Source organism: Diadema antillarum, unplaced genomic scaffold (assembly GCF_040938485.1).
Source record: "Diadema antillarum isolate AM-2024a unplaced genomic scaffold, OU_Dant_1.0 seq00000964_RagTag, whole genome shotgun sequence".
Lineage (NCBI taxonomy): Eukaryota > Metazoa > Echinodermata > Echinoidea > Diadematoida > Diadematidae > Diadema > Diadema antillarum.
Genome location: NW_027271810.1, coordinates 38945 through 60067, shown reverse-complemented (window position 1 = coordinate 60067; position 21123 = coordinate 38945). Strand labels below are relative to the sequence as shown.

Genomic DNA, 21123 nt, shown 5'->3' with positions numbered 1-21123 from the left:
GAATGTAGAAATGTAGGTTTACTATATCATCTACTTTCAGATTGGAACATCATAAAACACTTTAGCGATCATCTGAAGAAATCTGATTTCTTATTTCCTTTTACCTACACTCATAATGGCTTACAAATTAAAAAAAAAAAGATGATAGGCCCTAAGCCTGGAATGTTTCTCTCTTATCTCCATGATCATACAATTTGAATGTACACAATATCACTAGTGATTGGCAAATAGGTCCTAGCTCTTTAACTGCCTAGTATGTGCAATATCATTTTTTTTTTAGTTTCACTAAGTAGTTTCACTATTGATTAAAGATTTCAAAATAAAAATGCAAGGAAAACACAATCAAGTGTTCGAACATTTCCCGCTTAAAGAGAGATACGAAAAAGCAATGGCCGCATAACTGACATTGGACTGTGTACCCGCAATTGTAATAGAGGTCTAAGGATGTGGATGGATTCATATGAGGAAAGATCGAGAAAAGCTTGAGGTTTCTGAAACACGGTTGCCATGGCACCCACCTGAGTTTGGTCCACTTGCGCATGCCGTTGGTCAGCTGAAAGCCCCCAATTTCCTGCTGCTGGACGTGGAGCAGAAAGAGGAGGGTGGCTGGCAGGGTGGGGCAGGTTTTGTGCTTCTCCCCCCTCACCAGGTACTCACTGTCTCCCTGCAGGAGAATCCTGGAGGCATTGAGGTCCTCGTACACCGCCACCACCTTGGAGGGGATGTCCCGCCATGCCTGTTGTCGAGGGAGGCGAATGACAGGGAGAATATATTGAAAGCTGGTATCCTGGAGATTGCCCCGACTTGGTTTTAAAAGTTGGATCTAATTTTATCAAATTTGATCTGATCTGATCTGATTTTAACCCTTTTTCTGCCAAGGGGTTTGGCCAGTGTATACAATACTACGGGGCTTTTTGTGACAATCGGGTGCCAATCGGCTCTCAGAGCGCACAAAGTGTTAACAAACTTGGCCATGGTTTACGATTATGAAAAAATCCACTTCCACAGTCTTGGTGGAAGATGAGTAATCACTTGAAAATTTAAATACTGTGTTCTCATTATGCCTGCTTAGCACAAAACATAAACTAACCACATGAGGACACGAAGGACATACATGTATACACTCGTTAGTAGTATCTGTAGACAAGTAAAACATTCTTACAACTAGAGAAGCACTCTGAGAGCGCAGACCTCCGCCAAGCATGCAGCTCATTTCCATCACTGATCTTGTTCTTCCATAGGGATATCAGTGATTTCCACCCATACGTACTTATACTATAGCATGCTGAAAGTGTTTATAATAGTGTGCTGAAAGTCTCCCGATTTCCCAATATAGAAGCCCTTGTTACGTCATAAACCCTCAGCTGCACAGCGCGCCTCACCCTAGCAGAAACTAGAGCACGCACTTTAGTGCGCACATGCAAACCTCAAATACGCACAGCCTGAACTCCCAAGTTCATTGACCCTACCTGCCAAAATATAAAAAGTCCTTCATAAATTCCCCCAAAATTCTCAGATCACTACCAAAAGTTAATCGTTTGTTACTTGTGTCATTCTCAACCTTTCCTACAAGTTTCATCCCAATCCGTTATCTACTTTTTGAGTTATTTTGCCCACAGACAAACGAACGAACGAACGAACGAACGAACGAACGAACAGAATGAACGAACGAACAAACGAACTAACGAACAAACCAACAAACCAACGGTAACGAAAACATAACCTCCTCCCTTGGCGGAGGTGATGATACAAATATTTTACATTAACAGCAATCAAAAGTTCGCAGAGGGATGCTTGGGAAGAGGCCTCAACAATTTAGAAACAATGGTTCTGAGGACTAGATGAGGATCTATAAAATGTGTCACTCACAAACGAACTAACGAACAAACCAACAAACCAACGGTAACGAAAACATAACCTCCTCCCTTGGCGGAGGTAATGATACAAATATTTTACATTAACAGCAATCAAAAGTTCGCAGAGGGATGCTTGGGAAGAGGCCTCAACAATTTAGAAACAATGGTTCTGAGGACTAGATGGGGATCTATAAAATGTGTCACTCACAGGAACCTGTCTGACGATAACGTTATCCAGGCCATCCAGAATCTGCACACAGGTGGCAAAGTTGCGCAGTTCAAAACATGTCTTGGCTGCAGAGATGAACTTGCTCAGGATGGCAACCTGCGCCTGGAAGAAGTAAAAGATTAAATAGAAATAAATTGAGTGCCAATATCATGAAGAATTTTCTTGATGTCCCAGCAATCAAGGTGGGATTTCAAGGATGCACCAGCTGCAAATAATGCGATAATTTACATATAGAATATCTGTTTTCACTGTTTTGCATACCACTTCTTTATAAGACATGAACAACTATGGTAATGTCTAATATAAAAGAAAGCGAAAAATGTGTTACGATATGATGTATGAATAGGTAAAATGCAAGTAACAACGGGATAACAGAAAAACTGACGCGGCTTGCATGATATTACTTCGAGGGACACATAGGTCATTCACGGACAAGAAACTGACACCAAACATCAGGAGCTTTGGAGAAAATTTACCTTGGCTGAGCTGGAGGACACGACTTCTGCAGAGACCCAGTGGGACACCACCTCCCCAAGGTCAATCAGGTCCCGGATCTCCTTCCCCTCAGCCACGGTTTCTGCAAACAGGCTCTTGGTCTCCACGCCTCCCTCGCCGGACACCAGCCCATCGGTTTTGCTCCCAGTGGGAGGGGGCGAGGGCTGGACCTTGATTGAGTAGGGAGACTTTGTGGTGTCTTTGACACCGATACCCTTGCAGCGGGAGTTGAGGTAGTGGACGGGATGAACCTTGATGAACAGAGACTGGTGGGGAAATAAAAAAAGAGGAGGGGAACATACAGAATAAAGTTATGCCACAAGTTGCTCACACTCTTTAATATTCAGTTGTGTGACATAAACCAGTTTAATTGATCTTTTTGCTGATGATTTAGTACATTCCATGAAACAGAAGTTCTGGTTCAAGCCTCTCGGCAGCACAAAGAGCATGTAACCTAGGTAACATACATATTCTCACTAGTCAATCTTACAGCAATCACTTTTGTTGTTGCTTGATCTTGAAAATAGGAATCATTCTTAAGTTAGGCTAATTAATATTTAGCAAATGTTTATAGCCTCTATGCAATATCAGTGATTTTTCATTGATATTTGCACACACCGACTGAATCACAATCTCTGAATCCTTTTTGAGTGATCACAGGGTCAACGAAAGGATGCCGGGGGAAACTCCCTGTGCTCGAGGGTCAAAGTTCACCTGTTGGATGAGGGTCAAGACCTGGGCAACGGTCTGCGAGGTGTGCTCACTCAGGTGGAAGCCCTCGGACTGGCGGGGAGGGGCGGGGTTGTAGGCGGTCATCTCCTGCTGCTTGGCTGGCTTCCTAATGAAGCAAGCCATGAGGGTGGCCTTGAAGCCCCCACTACCACCACCACCTCCCTTCTCCAAGTGGGAACCGCCCCCAGCTTGCCAGGGCAGGGGCTGTTTGGATGGAGAGACAAGACAGATTCATGAGGAAGATCGTAGAACAATGCTACGGAGCATTCAGAGAGATAGAGACACACAGAATGACAGAGACAGTTAAAGTGGAAGATTAATTGATTAACAGAGGAATGAAGTATGGAAGTTAACAAAAACATAAGATAGAAAGGGAAACAGATAGATACGTGAATGCCTGCATCAATGGTCTTATTAAAAAATGAATGGGCAGATTTTTAGAAATGATACATGAAAAGATGATTACAGACTTTACAAGATAGACAGAGGCAGCACAGACGACTAGGCAGATAGACATGTAAACAGAGTGATAGGTGTTACAAGAGTCAGCTTTGTTAAGAGATCAATTGCAAATGCAAAATTTCAGCCAATTAAAAAGCTGATTTATATTCTTAACCCAAAATGTCAAGTCATTGCAAGATTGGTGGTGCTAAGACATTCAGACTACTCTACAGCTGCCTTTTTATTCCATGCAGATTTTGTCAGCCCAAAGCAGTGAAGGGCTCTCAATCTAGAATCGACAGACAGGATAAAATCCCTTCTCACAGTGAATGCAACAACACTTTGGCTGTCACCTTTGGGCCAGGCTTACCATGGTCTTATTTGTGCTGGGTAGCCCTGAGGCGTTTTCGGAGTTCTGAACCCTGGCGGCGACGGAAGTCAGACCGTTAAGGGCCTCCTGCTGTCTTCTCTCAAGGAGCTGGACCAGGAACTTACTCTGGGGCTCCATGGGGACAATCTAGAAAAGGACAGGGAGGAACAACCATTGTCTCAAGTCAGATCATGACAACATATTTGCTCACTGATTCCAGTCCACGAAGAACCAGAGCACAAAATCAACATATCAATTTAAGTTACAAGCAGGATTTTTTCTTTCTTTCTTTTGTTTCCACTCTGTTGCCATTGTCACCATCAATACCACGATGAAGGCTTGACAGTGTTGATTTATAAACATTTTAAGGGTTTTGAATTCACTTGGAACTAGTTTTCACCTCTTGTGAACTTCAGCTTACCTTTTCTGTGACGAATAGGACCAGGTCCTGCAGTAGACCGGAGTCTGGTCGGAAATCTATGTCGAAGAAGCCCTCCACCCATACATGCAAGATGTCCAAGGTCCGGGCTATGATGGCCGTAGAGAAATCACTCTCCCCATACAGTGTCCTCATGCTGCAAAATGAATAGAGACATGGTCACTGATACATATCTATGCAGTTTCATCATTTATGATGAAGAAATTCATTGGCTCTGATGATATCTACAGACTAGTTACAAGTCAGACATCAAAGGAGTGCTAAACCATTACATATGAGCGCTGGGTGTGCCATGCACAAACCCTCTTAACCCGTTGAGGACGAGTCCAGAGTATACTCGGGCAGGTGTCTATGGGAAATGCGTGTTGCAGCAAAATCAAACCGTCCTCAACGGGTTAAGAATAACAATATCTTGGCAATTTAAAGTTTTATGTGTCAAACTTTAAGCAAACACTGCAGCCTCTAGTGTTCTTCATTACAAAACAATAAAAACCAATAAAAGCAAAAAACAGGCGTAGGAGAGCAAGAACAATAGTCTTACCTGCACGCAACCATAAACCTGCTGGTGAGGAAGTTTAGCAGTTCCCGACAGGTGGCAAAGTAGTGGTAGGTATAGAAGAAATGAGGCAAGTATCCATCCAACAGTGCTTGCCTGGATTAGGGTATGAGAGAGAAAGAAGAAAGAAGTTGTGAGACATCCGTTCATCATCCTTTCATTTTCATACCTATATGATAATATATCTATATAACTAACAAGTGTCAGGTCAGGAACTGATATTCTGGGAGCAAGTTTCATTTTGAACCCATAAACATATTCTCACAATTTATGACGTTTCTTTTAAAGATGAACTGAATCACTGCCATTTCTATCTCAGTGATTTACAGTGTCACACAATAAGTTTCAACTTCAAACAGTTTGGGTTGTACATATCCTTGGTGTTGTTCTTGTTGACAATGTGTGACAATGTGTTTTGCTATTTCCTGATTTTTCAGTTATATTAAGTTGACATCAATATGCTAAGAATATGAATCACAGCTGTAGAATCATTCCGATCACTTTCGTCAGTTTCATCGTCTTAACCAGAATCATCATCATCATCACCGTCATCATCATCACTGTAATCACCATCGTCGTCATCATCATCATCGTCATCATCACTGCAATCCCCACTCCTTCACTGACACAAATAGTTATTGCTGGCACCATCAGTGACACCCACTACCACTACCACCACCACTATCAAAATCACTTTCATTGGTATCACCACCACTATGATCACCATTGTTGCCAACACCATAAGCATCCACATGACCAATCACCTTCATCATTATCTTTGCAATTATCATCATCTACATGTCACCAAAATTAGTATCACATGCCGATGACTTCCTTTAACTCAATTTCATATTTGTGAGAGATCACTACTAGTTTACCTTGCGTAAAGATAGGAGAAAAGTCCCTTGGTTTCTCCGGCCTGCAGCGTGGTGGTCACTCTCATGGTGTGGATGGTCAGCAGAGGGTTATCGGGCCTCCTGGTCAACATCTCACCCACAGATCTGTTATAGAAAAAAATGGTGCAAACATTATGAACATACTGATGTATATACACAAAAGTGTTTCACATGTTGTACCATAATGCTACCACAACCAAGACGGTTGTTATTTTGACAACAGATGTTGCATCACACTCCATAACAATATAAAATACCACAATATGTGTTCATAAAGATCCAGAACGGCAGAGGAAGTTGATTTTTCTTTTTTCTTTAATTGTCAAGAAGTTATATGTTGGCCAAGGAAGTAAATGATTGGATTTCTACACACAATATTCACAAACACAGTACCGGTATGTGTCTTGATGACATGTTACATATTTCTTGGCCCTAGAAATTTCCTTCTCAGCATAATGTTCACCATACTGGTCTTTAACATGAAATTAATACGTCCAGAAATCATAGGAAACTTCATAACTTAAATGTTTCTCTTGTGATGAAAGAGAATGTCCGCTGATTTGTAGAAACTGTTAGCTGCCTTGCCAAATTCTTTGAACTCACACACTCCCTCTAAATTGCTGCACAAATTGTACTTACCACTCAAATACTTTATCTTGTCTTAAAAGTGAGCCCAATATGGCATGTACTTTCAAGAGCCACACCTGCTTAAGTGTAATTATAGATATGTCCCTGATTTGATAACTATTTGCCAAGGCATACATTAAAAGAAATAGATATTATTAAACATCACATTCAATGTAATTAGCCAATGGACAAAAGAGCCGCTAACAAACCATAGAGTGCCCTGTTTTATGATATTCCATCTTTCAAACAGTTGCATATTTCTCTGAAGTTTCATGTTCAAATTTCATTTAGATCTGCCAATCTGCAGCCTTAGCCAGGCAGATGTCTTTCATTACAACAACTCTTTGAGGGTAAATTCTCCCTCTCATCACTCACATGGTGGCCAGGGAGTAGAGCAGGCTGAACTCCAGCCCCCACTGCTCAGCAAAGAGCATCTCCAGGTGCCGCTTGGCGGACTCCAGGAACTCGATCTTCTGGGTGGTCTCCGCCAGGTCCTGGCCCACCTTGGAGACCATGGCCTTGTCGGAGGAACCCTTCTCCTGCAGCTTGCGGTAGAACTTGGCCGTCTTGTTGCGCGACCGCTTCTCGAGGGTCAGCTGCTGGTCCACTTCCTGCAAGGCCAGATTGGAAGATGGAAAGGATTTCAAGAGAGATGGCATATCAATTTCAGGGGCAGAGAAAATCACAATGAAAACATTAATGGTGATGATGCGGGAAATTGCATTTCAAACCACATATGCATCACATGTAAACAAGAAAATATTCCTAGAATCAGAAAAGCATTTCCAACTTTTCCCCATCATTCCACAATTTTACCAACCTCATAATGTACACTCTCTGATTAGATTACATAAAATTAGTGTTCAATGATTCAAGATCACCAATACTTTATACTTGTAAAATTTTTCCCAGTGATTAGAAAAAGTCAACAATATTGTTTGCGCACTAGCAACCTAAAGGTGCAATGACAGACATGCATACTTGAAATGATAAAACTACTGATGATGAAACTGCATAGGGTACAACATGGCACTGATGAAAGGACTCTCACCAATATCTTGCTCTCTATGGTGTTCTGGGTGTCCCCAAAGCCAGTCAGATTCTGGGCATACTCCGCTACTGATGGGTCCACCCGATCCCCACACCACATGACGCCACCGGGTACCACCAGTCTGCCCTCCTCCATCGACGTTTCCATCATGGAGGACGAGTCTGCTATGGAGCTGCTCATATGGCTCTGCTGGGTCCTTGAGGACGTTCCCGACGAGGTGCTGCTGAAGGAAGCAATGCTGTCCCGACGACCTGCACTACTGAGGGGTGCTTGCTGACTGCCTTTGGGTGTCACACTGGACTGCACAAGCCTGGACTGGTTCAATTCACACTTGGTGATGGGGAGAGTTGAGTTGAGGTTGGGCGTGGACGTGCTGGGCGGGCTCGTCGGTGGTGATAATGGGAGGCTGGCGGAGAGGTCACTTGTGCTTGACATCATGCTCTCCTCCAGCTTCCCTGCGGTGGAGTCCTGGCTTGCCTGGCTGAGCAGAGACCGGTCCATGTATAGAGAGTCCTTTGAAGAGGAGAGCAGGGACTCCCTCGACTGCACCATGCTGTTCTGAGAAGGAGCCCGCTCCTGTACAGAAGGTGTCGCCCCTTTTGCTTTGGCACCCGCTTGAGTTGTAAGTGAGGCGTCTGGGACCTCCTGTTCATCCACCTTAGGCAGTGTCTCCCTGCTCCCAGCTTTCCTGGCTTGCCTGCTTGATCTTCCCTCCCGGGGTTCTCTCCCTTCCCTGCTTCCCTTTTTGTCTTTGCCTACTCCATGACCCTTCCCATCGCTTGCGGCCACATCTTGGGTTCCCGTCTTCTCACGGTGTGTACGCCTCTCCTTCTCCTGTTCTTGTGTCTTCTCTTTGCTTGTCCGATGCCTTGTGGCCCTCGGTGACCCAGGCGGTACCTTGGCCACAGCACCGCTGAGTTGTTTCTCCGTTGATTCAAATCTCTTGTGCTTCTGATCTCCAGATTTCTGAGAGGGAGAAGTGACCCTTTCCTCAGATTCATGGTTACCCCTCTGCAATGATCTATCCCGCTTTGACGATGAAGACGACGGCCGCGGTGTCTCAGTTGAAGAAGACGATATCCTCCTTTCCTTGCTCCCATCTTCCTTTGATGACTTTTTCCGCCTGTCTTTCTCTGCTGCTGCTGCTGTTTTCCTCTCTGCAGGAGTTTTCTTTGCACTGTCGGGCTGTTCTTCCTTGAGACTTTCTGGTCGTTTTGACTTTGGCTCCTCTGACCGTTTACCACTGCTTTTACTGCCACTGCCTGTCTTTCTCTCCACAGATGCACTCTTGCCTTCAGTCCGATCCTTTGATTTTGAGGTAGTCCTGCTGCCTTCCTTGCTAGATTTCTCGGCTGAGGAGGAGGGCTTCTGTCTTCCTTGCTCAGATACATTTTCTTTGGACTTTCTTCTTCCCACACTAGGTTTTGTTTGGGATGATGGTGTTTTCCTGCAATACACAGACAGTCAAATATCAAGTCAATCATAACTACTATTAAATTGCATCATTTTTTGCTTTCAATTGTAGTGTACAATGTAAACTCTTCTTTGCAATGTAGTGACAAATGAACAAGAGTTTGGCTCTTTCGACAAGATTTGTTTTATACCAAGTGAGCTTTTGAGACATGCAGGATGATCACAAATTATACTGTTGTACTACCATAAGCATTGTACAAAAAAAATAGACACATGTCAGACATATTTCCTTATGATGCCATTAAGACACAATGTCAAAATATGTGACAGAAAAAAAAAGCGACTTAACAACCAGCCCCCCCCCCCCCCAAAAAAAAAAAAAACAACAACAACAACAACCAAACTGAAACTGTCCCTTTAAGCATGACCTTTGACTGGTGTGGTAGAGTGAACTTACAAAGTAGCAGGTTTCACTGGCTTCTGGCCGTTGACAGCTTCATACAGCCCTTCCAGTAAGTCCTCCTCCCAGTAGAGGTCGCAGAATTTCTCTGTTACGGCGCTGGCAAACGTGACCCATGTGACACTGGCCAGTGATGCGATGTACTCGGCTACATGAAGATACATTTGTACATTTGGACATTAGTAGTCAAGAAACTGGACCAATACCACAGGTAGGGTAATACTCATTTAATCTGCATTGGTCTGGGCTTGTATAACCAAATCATCTGACATGTATCTTCAGTGTATTTACAATATGCACTGAACAGGGCTGGAAATTTGTCCCCCTGTACAATAGCAATGAATGATAACATTCTTAGGACAATCTGACAGGTTAACATAGATGGCTTGTAACTGCAACCCCCTCCCCTCACCTCAAAAAACAGAAAAGGACAAAAATATCAGCCCAGTCATTTCACCTACGTAACTTGTATACATAAACCTGATGTAAAATGTGCAATTTCTTCTTTTATGTTTTTGGTTGAGTAAAAAAAAACAAGAAAGGAAAATGAGTGAATATTTGGGTCAAACAATACAAATATATGACTTGATGTGAATAATAATATCTTCTCTTTAAGTTTCGTTTCAAAACAGGTAATTTAGTGAATGGCTGTGTGCTAGTTACAAGGAGAATTGCGGACCATGCTATTATCAGTCCACATAATATGCACATGTGACTATTGAATAAAAAAGGAAACTTTTATGGAAATATGTGAAGCACATTCTGTAAACTTAAATACTAGTATAAAGTCAGATGAGGAATTCTCCACCTATTTGCTTCTTACTCTACAAATCCAGTATAAGTCAACCATGGTGTGACATTTCACCTTATCTTTGAGAAGCATGGAGAGTACATAATCTATGAAACATTCCATCAGCATGCTAGACAGCAGTGATGCTAGCAACACACAATGTGTCCTCGGTCTGTTTCAGCCGAATCCAAGGCATCAGACACCCGCCCGTGCCACTTGTCTTTTGTTTCATTGAGAGCTGGTTTGTGGGCTCCTAATCAATACTGACCATCCAAATCTTGTCTTCTATTTGTCTGACAATTGTCTTTATTGCAGTATTGATTGTCTCCCAGGTAAGCTATTTCACATTCTTTCTGTCATGTTTAGAATGGATTTTCTTCTACTTCATGGTCAAAACAGACGTGTGCTTGTAAGGGAATACAATTGGCCAGTTTGCCTACACAGGTGTGTTTGAAGTTATGAATATACCTCCCAGACGACCTGACAATGAGTTGTTCAATTCATTTCAATTCTAGGTATCTACTTTACATGCACTGTTTGTTGCTTTGCAAGGCAAGCCTCAAGTCAGTTTTCTAGATGCCCAGAGTGACTTTTTTGAATTATGACATGCAAGGTGGTTCCCAAGTAATGAGTTGTTGCATATTCATGTGGAAGAAATGAAATATTGTGCCAAACATATCCAGGTTCAATTATCCACAGTGTGAAGCTGAGTTTGTTTACTAGGTACTCGATATTCATGCACATGACTTTCACATCAATGTGACAGTTTAAAGCTAGTAGCACTAGAAAAAAAAAGCCTCCCCACACAACGACACTTTATAAAACTTGATTTCATCCTTCACCTCATGGACATTGATTATGGGAGCATATCTTTTACTTTCTTTACAGAGCTCTGTTACTTTATCACACATGTATCTCTATGCTAAAGTGCTCCTGAAGTAATCTTGATACCATTAATGAAAGTAAACTTTTCATGAATCCATGAAAAGTATCATTCAGCAGATGTCTGAATTATAGATTTCAAGACGGTCTTATGTACAATACGATAAACTATTTCTTTTATTATCAGCTTCATGATTCTTTTTCGCATAGCATTTATTGTTTTTCTGTAAGCATTTGTGCAATTTAGTGTGAATTCTTGGCAAGTGCCATGCAGGAAACCTTTTACCTCAGTTTGGTAGCAAACATTTCTTTAAATATTCATATCCTTCACTCAAATAAGCATATATGCTGCTTGACTGATGACACTTACGATGCAGATAATAAAAACAATATCAGAGATCATAATCATATGAAAGTAGCTCATACATATATTCCTTATTCCTGATACATTCATAGTGTGTATGTACAGTGGTTTCTTCTCTAACCTTGCTATCGAGAATCTCTTGGTAGAATGTATTGATTCTTTAATATATTGCGAGTGCACTCAAGCAGAATACACATAATGACGCTGCGTTCTGTGAAAGCAGACACAGGACCCTATGAGATAAATGGCTCGTGGGGCGAGGGTTATAGAAATTTGCTGCCTCATCAAGTCTTAAATTGTAAATTGGCCACAGGAATCAATAAATGTCAGCTACAGTTTTCAAAACGTTGCCACCCTGTACACTCTTGTGACAGAGTGCTGCTCTTCCTGCAGCCAAAGACCTTAACTCCCTCCACTCATAAATCAATGTCACTTTATAGATTAAAGATCGTATAGTCATACTGACAACCCTGTGTGTAGTGACTGCTAAAGACAAACACAAAAAAAGATGACCTTTGTAGACAAGTGGCCACTATAGAAAGATTGGTGGCTAAGACAGGTGGCCACTATAGAAAGAATGGTGGCTAATTCTGATTACATCACATAGTACTGCTACTGACTGCGAGCCAGTAAGAATAAAAGTTCGAGAGCAATGTAACACGTACCCATGTGCAAGTCTTCTACTCCATTCTCGAGGTATCCATCGAATGCGAAGGCCTGCCTGATCTGGCGGATCACCTTCTTGAGGTGCGCATTGCCTTGCAGGGCATCGGCAAGCTGGACCTCCTGGACGGTTGGCAGGTCCTCCCCACTGGACGTCGCGTAGCGCAGGTTGACCCCACTATCCCTGGAGGGCGATGACATGGATACGGACATGGGCGAGCTTGGCATCTGGGTGGCCTGGATCGGCCGAGTGTCGTCCATGTCGTCCGTCAGCTGGCCGAGCTGGGACTGACCTTGGACGCCCACCTGAAGAGTGGTCATTCCAGTCTTGGTCAGGGCAGAAGACACTGCTTGCCTGCTTCTGTCGCGGGACTTGCTCTGTGATCTGGCGTGGGATCGGTTCCCTTCCACCCTCAATCTCTCTACCCTTGGTGATCTGGAACCGTTTGCTGTCAGTTTTTTAAGAGAAAAAACATTACCCAAACAAATGATAGGTCTTCTTGCACATGAAATCAGTACACACACAAAAAAAAAAAATCATTGGAGCATAAATCAGTAAGAGAAAAAAACATCATTGAGCATCTCAAAAGGCTACCTTCTAGTAAGAACAACACTGCATCAACTTTACACATCACATTTCTGCACTGGCAAACACAAGCTCTGTACTTGACCCTGAGCTGCACCACTGCACTTTCTCCTTACTCTTCATTTTTCAAGTATTCATGCTCTTAAGCTCAGCATTGGCTCTTTGCATGTCTGAAGCCTAAATAGAGTTTACCACGCAATTAAAACTTTCTGTTCAAATCGCTAAATCTTTATTTATATACTGTATATCATTTCATATTACTTACATTGTTCTCGGTGCCTTTCTTTCCTAGAGTCAGAATCACCATGTGAAGAACTGGCTGAGGATGCCTTTGTGGGTTTCCTCCGATGAGGCTTGGTTTGGCCTTTCTCCAGAACCCCATTTGGGGCAGGACTGGAAAATGAGGATTCACTGCTCTCAGAGTCGGTGGTGAGATGACTGGTTGCAAGCTTGCCCAAAGCCTTCTTGTGTGGAGACACGGCGTACTTTGACCTCTCTGCCCTCTTCTTGGTATGGTCTCTCTTTCGGTCTGTCAGACTACGATGCTGCCTCTGTGGCAAGAGGGAGGAGTCTGGGTCACTGCTGGTGTCTGCATGTTTCTTTTTCCTGGGTACTGTCCTGACAGGCGTCGGCTTGCCATCGCTGACTGGGGTGGATGTTCCAAGATAGAATGTAGGGCTAGGGGTTTGGGCCTGCACGGGAGATAAGACGGCATCGCTACCACCGCCTACTGACTGCCCGGAAGACACGGTCTGGGGTGATCCAATCTGCAAGGGAAGTCCCTGCAGGGGAATGCCAACTGGTACAACCCTGAACAAGCCTGTTTGAGGATCTTGCTGCAGCTGTACCTGAATGGGAAAGTTCAACCCCTGACCATTGCCAGCATTCAGAGTTAATGAACTTGCATCGAAGCCTGAAGAGGGATCCAAAGTGAGAACAGTTCCTTGCTGTAGAGAGGACTGTGCAGCTGTGCTCCCATGGGCAGTCACTGGCAATGACGTTCCCTCTACAAGACTGACAGCACCATTTTCTGATTGCACCTTGGCCTCATGCACATGGTTGACACTGGCCACTGGGGCTGATGTCTCAATAGCAGGCTTTGATAATGATTCCATCTTATTCTCATCCTGGGCAATCTCAGACAATTTCATTTGTCCCTGAGGGCCCAAATCTAGTGTCTCTTGCTTATTACGTTGACTGGCGATGATCTGTTTGTTGACATTTTCATGGTTATCATTGACGCTTTCTTTGGTAGCTAATGAAAGACTCTTTGAAGCAATTCCTTTGCTCTCTGACAAGATTTCTGGCTTATCTTCCACACCTGGAATTTGAACAGGAGAAAAACTGGCGGCAGTGGTAAGAGGGGAATGCTGAACTACTGTCACTGACCTCATCTTGAATACTGGTGAACCACAAGATGTACTTTCCACAACATCATGGTCACTTTGTCGAAGGACGCCCGTTACAGGGTGGATAATACTCTGATCCTTTGGCAATTTGCGCTCACTCAGGTCCTTCTCTTGAGCATGTGGCATACTTGTTGCCAGTGATGACATTCCATGGTTTTCTGAGATGGCTTTGGAAGATGAGATATCTGCCAGCTCTGATGGAATGGCTACTTTGGGTACAGGGTTGGGAGAGGGGTAGGGCGATGGTTTGGGGGAACCCAAGCCATGTTTATGAAATAAAAGCTTTAATTTCTGATCACTTGAAAGTTCTTCACCCAGAAGCTTGTTTGATTCCTCTGACTTCTTTGGAGTTGTTTCAGTGTCCTTGCTTTTTTCATGTTCATGGATATTCTGTACTGGATTGTCACTCGCTTCAGATGACAAAAAATCAGCTGCATCATTTTCTATATCTTGAAGCATTGTAGGGGGTGGCTTCTCTTTTCTTGGTGCCTTAAGATCAAGTTTGATGAGTTCCATTGCTTTCTTTGCCTTTATTTTGGCCTCATCCACAATGGGAGATTTTACAGGCCTGTCCAATATTGTAGCTGTATTGTTGTCCAGAACAATTGGAGTGAAGAGCTTGGCATCTCTCTCAAGATGTGGGTTTGCTCTGGAGGTACCAGTATGACTTATACTCCTATGCCTCATTAGTGCAAGGTCCTTGATGTTAGAGTATGATGAATCTTGCTTTTGGTCCTCCTCCTTTATTTCAGCAATGTTTGAGAGGCTGGATTTCCTGCTGCCACCTGATTTCATCTGTGGCGCACGAAATGCTGACGACTTTGAACTGAAAGTATGGCACGTGGCAATGCTATTGGATCGTATCCTGGACAAGATGCTGCTGTCTCCTTCATTCTCGGACTCCGTCTCAAACCAGGGGTCATCCAAGATGTACAAGTCTGCATCGGTCATGTGCCCACTTGAAAATTCATCATCTGTTCCTCCCGATGAAAAGGAGCGTTCTCCGCTCCCATGTAGCACACCTTGATGTCCTCTCGGATCATTCTGACCACCAAACGTCCTTTCGTCAGGTTTGCTGACAGCACCTACAATCTGTCTGGACTTCATGAACTTTGTCAACGCATTCGATACCTTATTCGCTGTCACACTGGACTGCAATGAATTCCTCTGTTCCTCTGGAAGAGCTTCAAAGGAAGCACGAGACACTTTGATGACAGGTGGATCAGGTGTGATGTTTATTCCCTCAATCTTGTTTGGGTCGTCAGAATCTGCACTCTTTGATCGTTCACTTGAGCCATGACTTCCAAGGCTATTCCTTCCTGTGAAGTATTCCTCCTGCAAGCTCAAGCTTCGTGGCAGCACAAAGGCATCAGTGGTAGATCCTAATGAATTCCTCTTGGTCTGCTGGTACTTGTTCTCACTGCCACCAGGGAAACTTCCAGAGGAAAACCCGTCCCCAGTGGATTTGAACAAGTCTGAATCTGACCCCAATTTTGATGTCCCTTTGTTCTCGTACACAGGAGTGTTGTCCCCTGAGTAGATTTTCTTCAAAATCTCCTGAGCACGCTCTGACAGGTTCCCAAAGGCGTCGAGACTTGGTGGTCGGAGGGGACCGCCACCTCCCGATGCCATCTTGGCATGAGTTGCCCTGTTCAAGGCAGCTCGTTTCTGTAAGGCAGACCCAACTTGCGACGACTTGACAAAGTGAGGGACTGTTACCACCGGCCTGCCCCTGATTGGAACTGGCTTCAGAAGAGCAGAATCTGGGATGGATTGCTGGATGAAGGCATTCCTGATGCGCACCGGGCCTTGTGATTCTGGATTGAGCGTGGATTCTGAATCTGCCTGAGGTTGTGGGCTTACAGATGGCTGGCTTGTGCTGGTCACATGCTCTGCTGCATCAGTCTCCTTAGAGTTCTCTTCTTCCTGTTCCCCTACATCATTAATTCCTTCCTTCTCTGGGTCAGCATCTGAAACAAGAAGTTTTGGAAAATGTATGCCCCATAAGAACGCAATTACATATGCCCCTTCATACATACAAACTTCAGATTTCCATTAAAAGGAATGAAATAAAATGTTTCTAGAGCAACTATTCTTAACATGGCTTGTTCTAATGTGTTGACTTCATCTTGAATAATGTATTATCATGAAAAGGCTAGAGCCTTGTCATGATAAAAATTGTCAACAAAGTAGATTGTCAGAGCAGAACACACTCACGATAAAGGAACAAGATAAAATAGAATATAGAAACAAGAAGGCCGTCTACGGTCTTACAATACTCAGTTTAACTCAGATTTTCAGATTTTAACATGCTCATTGATATGAAAATTTGTTGATTTCACTTGAACATTTCTTTATAAATACTTTCATTCCACTGCTTCAGCTTCAACTGATTTCCTTTCAAGTGCTTTTGTCATTCATAATGTGGAATAATAAGGACATGCTTTATGTGCTTCACACTCCTCTTGCTATTGTCTGGTTAACACAATATTCAAATATTGACTAATCATTATGCAGTGCACTCCCATTAATAATGAACATGACTATAAAAAATTCTTAATACAATGAAGGAAAAATTCAGGTCCCAAAATTACCACCTGATCTCTATATCTTTATATACTTTATCATTTGGCCATGATGAAATTCTACTTTAATAAAAGAAAACTGCTGGTCTAGGGCATTTTGGTACAACAGGAGTCACCTACATAGTCCCAGACACACATACACACAAAATAGACAGTAAATTGACAAAATTTTGCAGCAGTCAGCAATCAAATGGTTTGCAGGTTTCTCTCAGAATACTTACCATCGTTTTGATGATTACTAGAGGAACTGTATAGTGCGAGTTGTACCGAGTTTGCGTTCAGCTGTTCATTGCATAGCTTGCTGATCTCCCCGAGTGTGGGCCTACAGTTGGGGTTATCTGAGGTGAGCCGTTGGAGGAAGTTTCGGAGGGTGCTCCCACTGGTCTGATCAGACTCTGAGGTATCTATGAGTTGGAGTAGAGTCTTTCCGATGGAGTACACATGAGCCTGCATCAAAGGACAATAACAACATGAACATGGGCACATTAGGCAACGTGCTGCTTTATGCAATAGAACTTCAGTATTATATAATGAGGTCGGACATAGCAAAACCCTCTTATAACAAGGCACCTTTGCAGGTTCCACCCCTCTATACTTTGTATTTGTTTTTGTAGCCTGAGACAGTAAGAAACCTAAAGCAAGGTATCCATAATTGTCACGGTTTCTAGGCCCTTGTTTTAACAAAGTTCATCTGTATCATCAAAACATGTAAAAAATGGAAATAAATAACTCCCATGTAAACTTTCCACCACAGCTGATCATTTCAAGCAAGACTTCTTGAGTAAAACCAGTTGAACGAATTTGCATAATTTTGTGTCACTTTTTGAGAGCTCCTTCTCAAATATACTGGAAATGATCATATACCTGTACATTCAACCATTCAGTTTTAAGTCTTCATGCTCCTTGAAACTTGCAAAAGGCCCAGACACACGTACATCATGTTTGTTCTAGGTAGCACTGGTCACGCATAATGGTATCCCTGGGGCTTCACCATGTTAAACCTTAATGTACAATAAACAACAAGGCCACTTGAAAGTGATGTACAATGGAGCCAAACATTAATGGGTCAGGCCATGGTTTGTGGAACATACAATCTGCAGGACATACAATCAGCTTGTTGCCAGCATTGACAACCTTAGTCTGGGATTTCCAAATGGGCATGGCACCATACACTGACCTCTCTTTGGCAATGCTAGCACCATTGTGATCAATTTTGCTACACACCATCCGAGGTGTATAGGTATCAATTCTCTGGGGTTCCCTCTCTCTTGCAGTTAAGCAACAGAGGCACAATGCAAAGATCACTTGGAAGGTTCTTGAAGAAGACCCAAAACACACAATACCAGCTCAATGAATGGAAAACCAATAGACATTGTTTGGAAAAGGTGATTCACCTCATATCAATGAAAGCAACTGGCCTGGCTGAGCACCAATTTTACAAATCCTAGACTGTTTGATATAAATTATGAACATCATCACAACCTGAAAACAACCACCACATCAACACAGCAAGTAAAAGCAACTGAAAGATTGAAAACATTTTGTACATTGTAGATCTGTTCCATCTGTCAAATTGAAGCACCCTACATGCCATCCAGAACTGACAAACTGGGTATGAAATCATGCATACAATGTACTCATCACTTTCACAATTGAGTTTTAAGCTTAAATCACTTGATACCAACATTGCATGGCAGATGCTGCCAAGTGTTCTAAATGTTCACATTTTGTATGCACAACATTTTTGCAAGTTGCCTTTAACAATCAATACATATTGTAAACAAGAAGTTTCATATGCATTCTAATATCATGAAATTTGGCTCCCAAAGATTAAAATGCATGCAAACATACCTCATTTCTCAATATTTGTGAATCTATCTTATTGTGTGCTGCCCATTACCAGGAAAAAAAAGCAGTACGTCTGCACTGTATTCAGCATGCTGTATACATGTACGCCATACATATTCAGCAAGTCTAATTTTTTCGCGAATCAGGACTTCAACTGTTTTGTGACTTGTTAAATTCATGAGTGGTTACATTTGCAAAAAAAAACTGTGGAGTACAGAAACAGAGAAATGTATGCCAGCACGTTGCATTCATGTCAGGATCAAAGTGAATATTTTGGGGCGTTTTTTAAAGTTTGTGAATGGTATCCAGCTTCAAATTGCGAGAAATAAAAACCTTGCGATATTTGGCGTACACAGTAGATGCTAACACAGCACGAGGGTAGTAGACAAAATCATGGTTCTTAGATTGAAACTCCTAATTGTTTGTGAGATAAATTTGTTTGAGATGATGTACCTCAAATGCAGTACTTACATGCATGAACATGCTTGTCCAGGATGAGACACATTTTGTCTATGGTATCTATATCTCTGCCTTTCCATTTGCTCATGGCATATCTGTCTCCATGATTCTTTTCTAGTCATTTGCATAATTATATTCAAATTTGTTTTCTTCATTAAGGTACATTACACTGAACATTTCTTAGCACATTATGAAGAATTACAGGACACCTTCAGACCACAAAGAAATAGACTAGAGCAGACTTCTTTTTTTTATTGGTGGTGGTAGTGGTTTCATGAAGTACAGGTATAGGTGTCATAATAATTGCAGACATATATTCAGAACTTGTTTTCCAGCTGTAGTAAACATTCTTGCTTCTTCAACATGAAATGAATAAAAAGCAAAATTAATCATTACCTGGGCATTCATTGAGACTGCTCAAATCATTTAACATAAATTTCTATTGCATAACAAGCATTTGATGACTTTTTGAGTGCCAGTTTGTCACAACATGCAGAAACCACAAAATGTAATCAATAGAGAGTTCAAATATTCCAAGTTTGATTGCCAGTTGAAAGCATACACTTGTATATTCCAAGTTTGATCGCCAGTTGAAAGCTTTTTGACAGATGAGTCATTTAGGTACAAAAACATCAAGGATATAACATCGTCAACATGACACACTAAGATTTGCTGGCTTTGTAATCTTGCAAGTCATCATATTTGTGTGATTGTAGTGAACCCTATAGATGTTATTACTTCTACCAGAGAAAATACAAAGCACAGTTGCTCCTTCCACAATTTTAACAGATGAGTTTAGCTGAGCTATTGAGGTAGCCTTGAAAATGTTCCGAGACAGTAGCAAATATCCAACCGCAAAGTACATTGAGAATACACTCAATGTGAATACGAACGACCTGCTTGAGCGATCATATCATGGAATCAATCTACTGAACAAATGCATTGTGGTAACATTCATTTCACAATGGCAAATACTCAAGAGAAGCTTGTAATCCATGCATGCGTGCTGAAATCCTAAAGATCGTTTCAGCGCAGGATCAATGCCCCGAGGAACATAAAACTGCCGAGTTTCCTTTGCAATTATCTCTGTCCAGCGATGTGTAACAGAGGGTATCAAAATAAACTGTTTCCAATTCACAGCAATTGACAGAAGTGGCTGGGCATGATGTTTCCAAGCAACGACAAATTCTGTTTAAATTTGCACTAATATGAAAAGAAAAAAAAATTAAATGGGAAGAACCAATTTACTCCAGTGAACCACAATGCAGAATAGAGGTCTATGATGCGACAGGTGGGTATATACTTCAACACTACTGCTCAAATACAACCATGATGATGATGACGATGACGACGACGACAACAACAATGATGCAGGGATGCAGACCTTTTGAACTGCACTGAAATATTCTGAGGGCTGAAAAGGCATACTTTTGATGAAAACAAATTTGTCCTTTTCCTGCAAATAGACGTAATAGTGATTTCAAAAAGTAGCATTTTCTTTACAAACTTCAGTATTAATGGCAAAAATACCTCAAAACAACAGTACAAAATACTGCCATAAAGTAACAGTTTGCATCTCAGATGATATCCAAATGATCAAATTACCTGTACTGCATGATTACACCATGAAGAATGCCAAAACTGATGTTTGCAAATCTACATCACCACTTCCAGAATAATGCCATTACCAGTTTCCGCAAGTTACAGCAAGTTTCAGCAAGTCACCTTCTTTTCCTGAACAAGGCACCTTGGGTGAGTTTCAAAACGTTGCTTTCTCACCTTTTTATTCGGCAATAAGTGGAGTGCCTACACGAGTCTAGAGAGACCCTGTCTGCTTGCAGTGCAATGCCACAGGTAGGCATTTGTATCTTTCACTATGTTCATTTCATACTGTACGCCAAATTAATTTCCATTGGTTTTACTGTACACCAAATTAATTTCCATTGGTTTTGATGAATACAGCAGAATCAGG

At 42.2% G+C, this 21123-nt stretch overlaps 1 protein-coding gene across 1 annotated transcript in view; it reads right to left on the bottom strand.

Moving 5' to 3' along the window:
* LOC139741935 (uncharacterized) overlaps positions 1-21123 on the bottom strand; it is a 51211-nt gene that overhangs the window by 359 nt on the left and 29729 nt on the right. Inside the window, exons 3-16 of the mRNA XM_071652506.1 lie at positions 17066-17291; positions 13116-16229; positions 12267-12713; positions 9563-9713; positions 7693-9139; positions 7017-7252; positions 5997-6119; positions 5104-5214; positions 4545-4698; positions 4124-4270; positions 3295-3516; positions 2562-2846; positions 2065-2187; positions 519-736 (exon numbers count right to left, since the gene is read on the bottom strand). Of these exons, the coding sequence (XP_071508607.1) occupies positions 519-736; positions 2065-2187; positions 2562-2846; positions 3295-3516; positions 4124-4270; positions 4545-4698; positions 5104-5214; positions 5997-6119; positions 7017-7252; positions 7693-9139; positions 9563-9713; positions 12267-12713; positions 13116-16229; positions 17066-17291 (7004 nt within the window). The remainder of the gene's footprint in view (positions 1-518; positions 737-2064; positions 2188-2561; positions 2847-3294; positions 3517-4123; positions 4271-4544; positions 4699-5103; positions 5215-5996; positions 6120-7016; positions 7253-7692; positions 9140-9562; positions 9714-12266; positions 12714-13115; positions 16230-17065; positions 17292-21123) is intronic.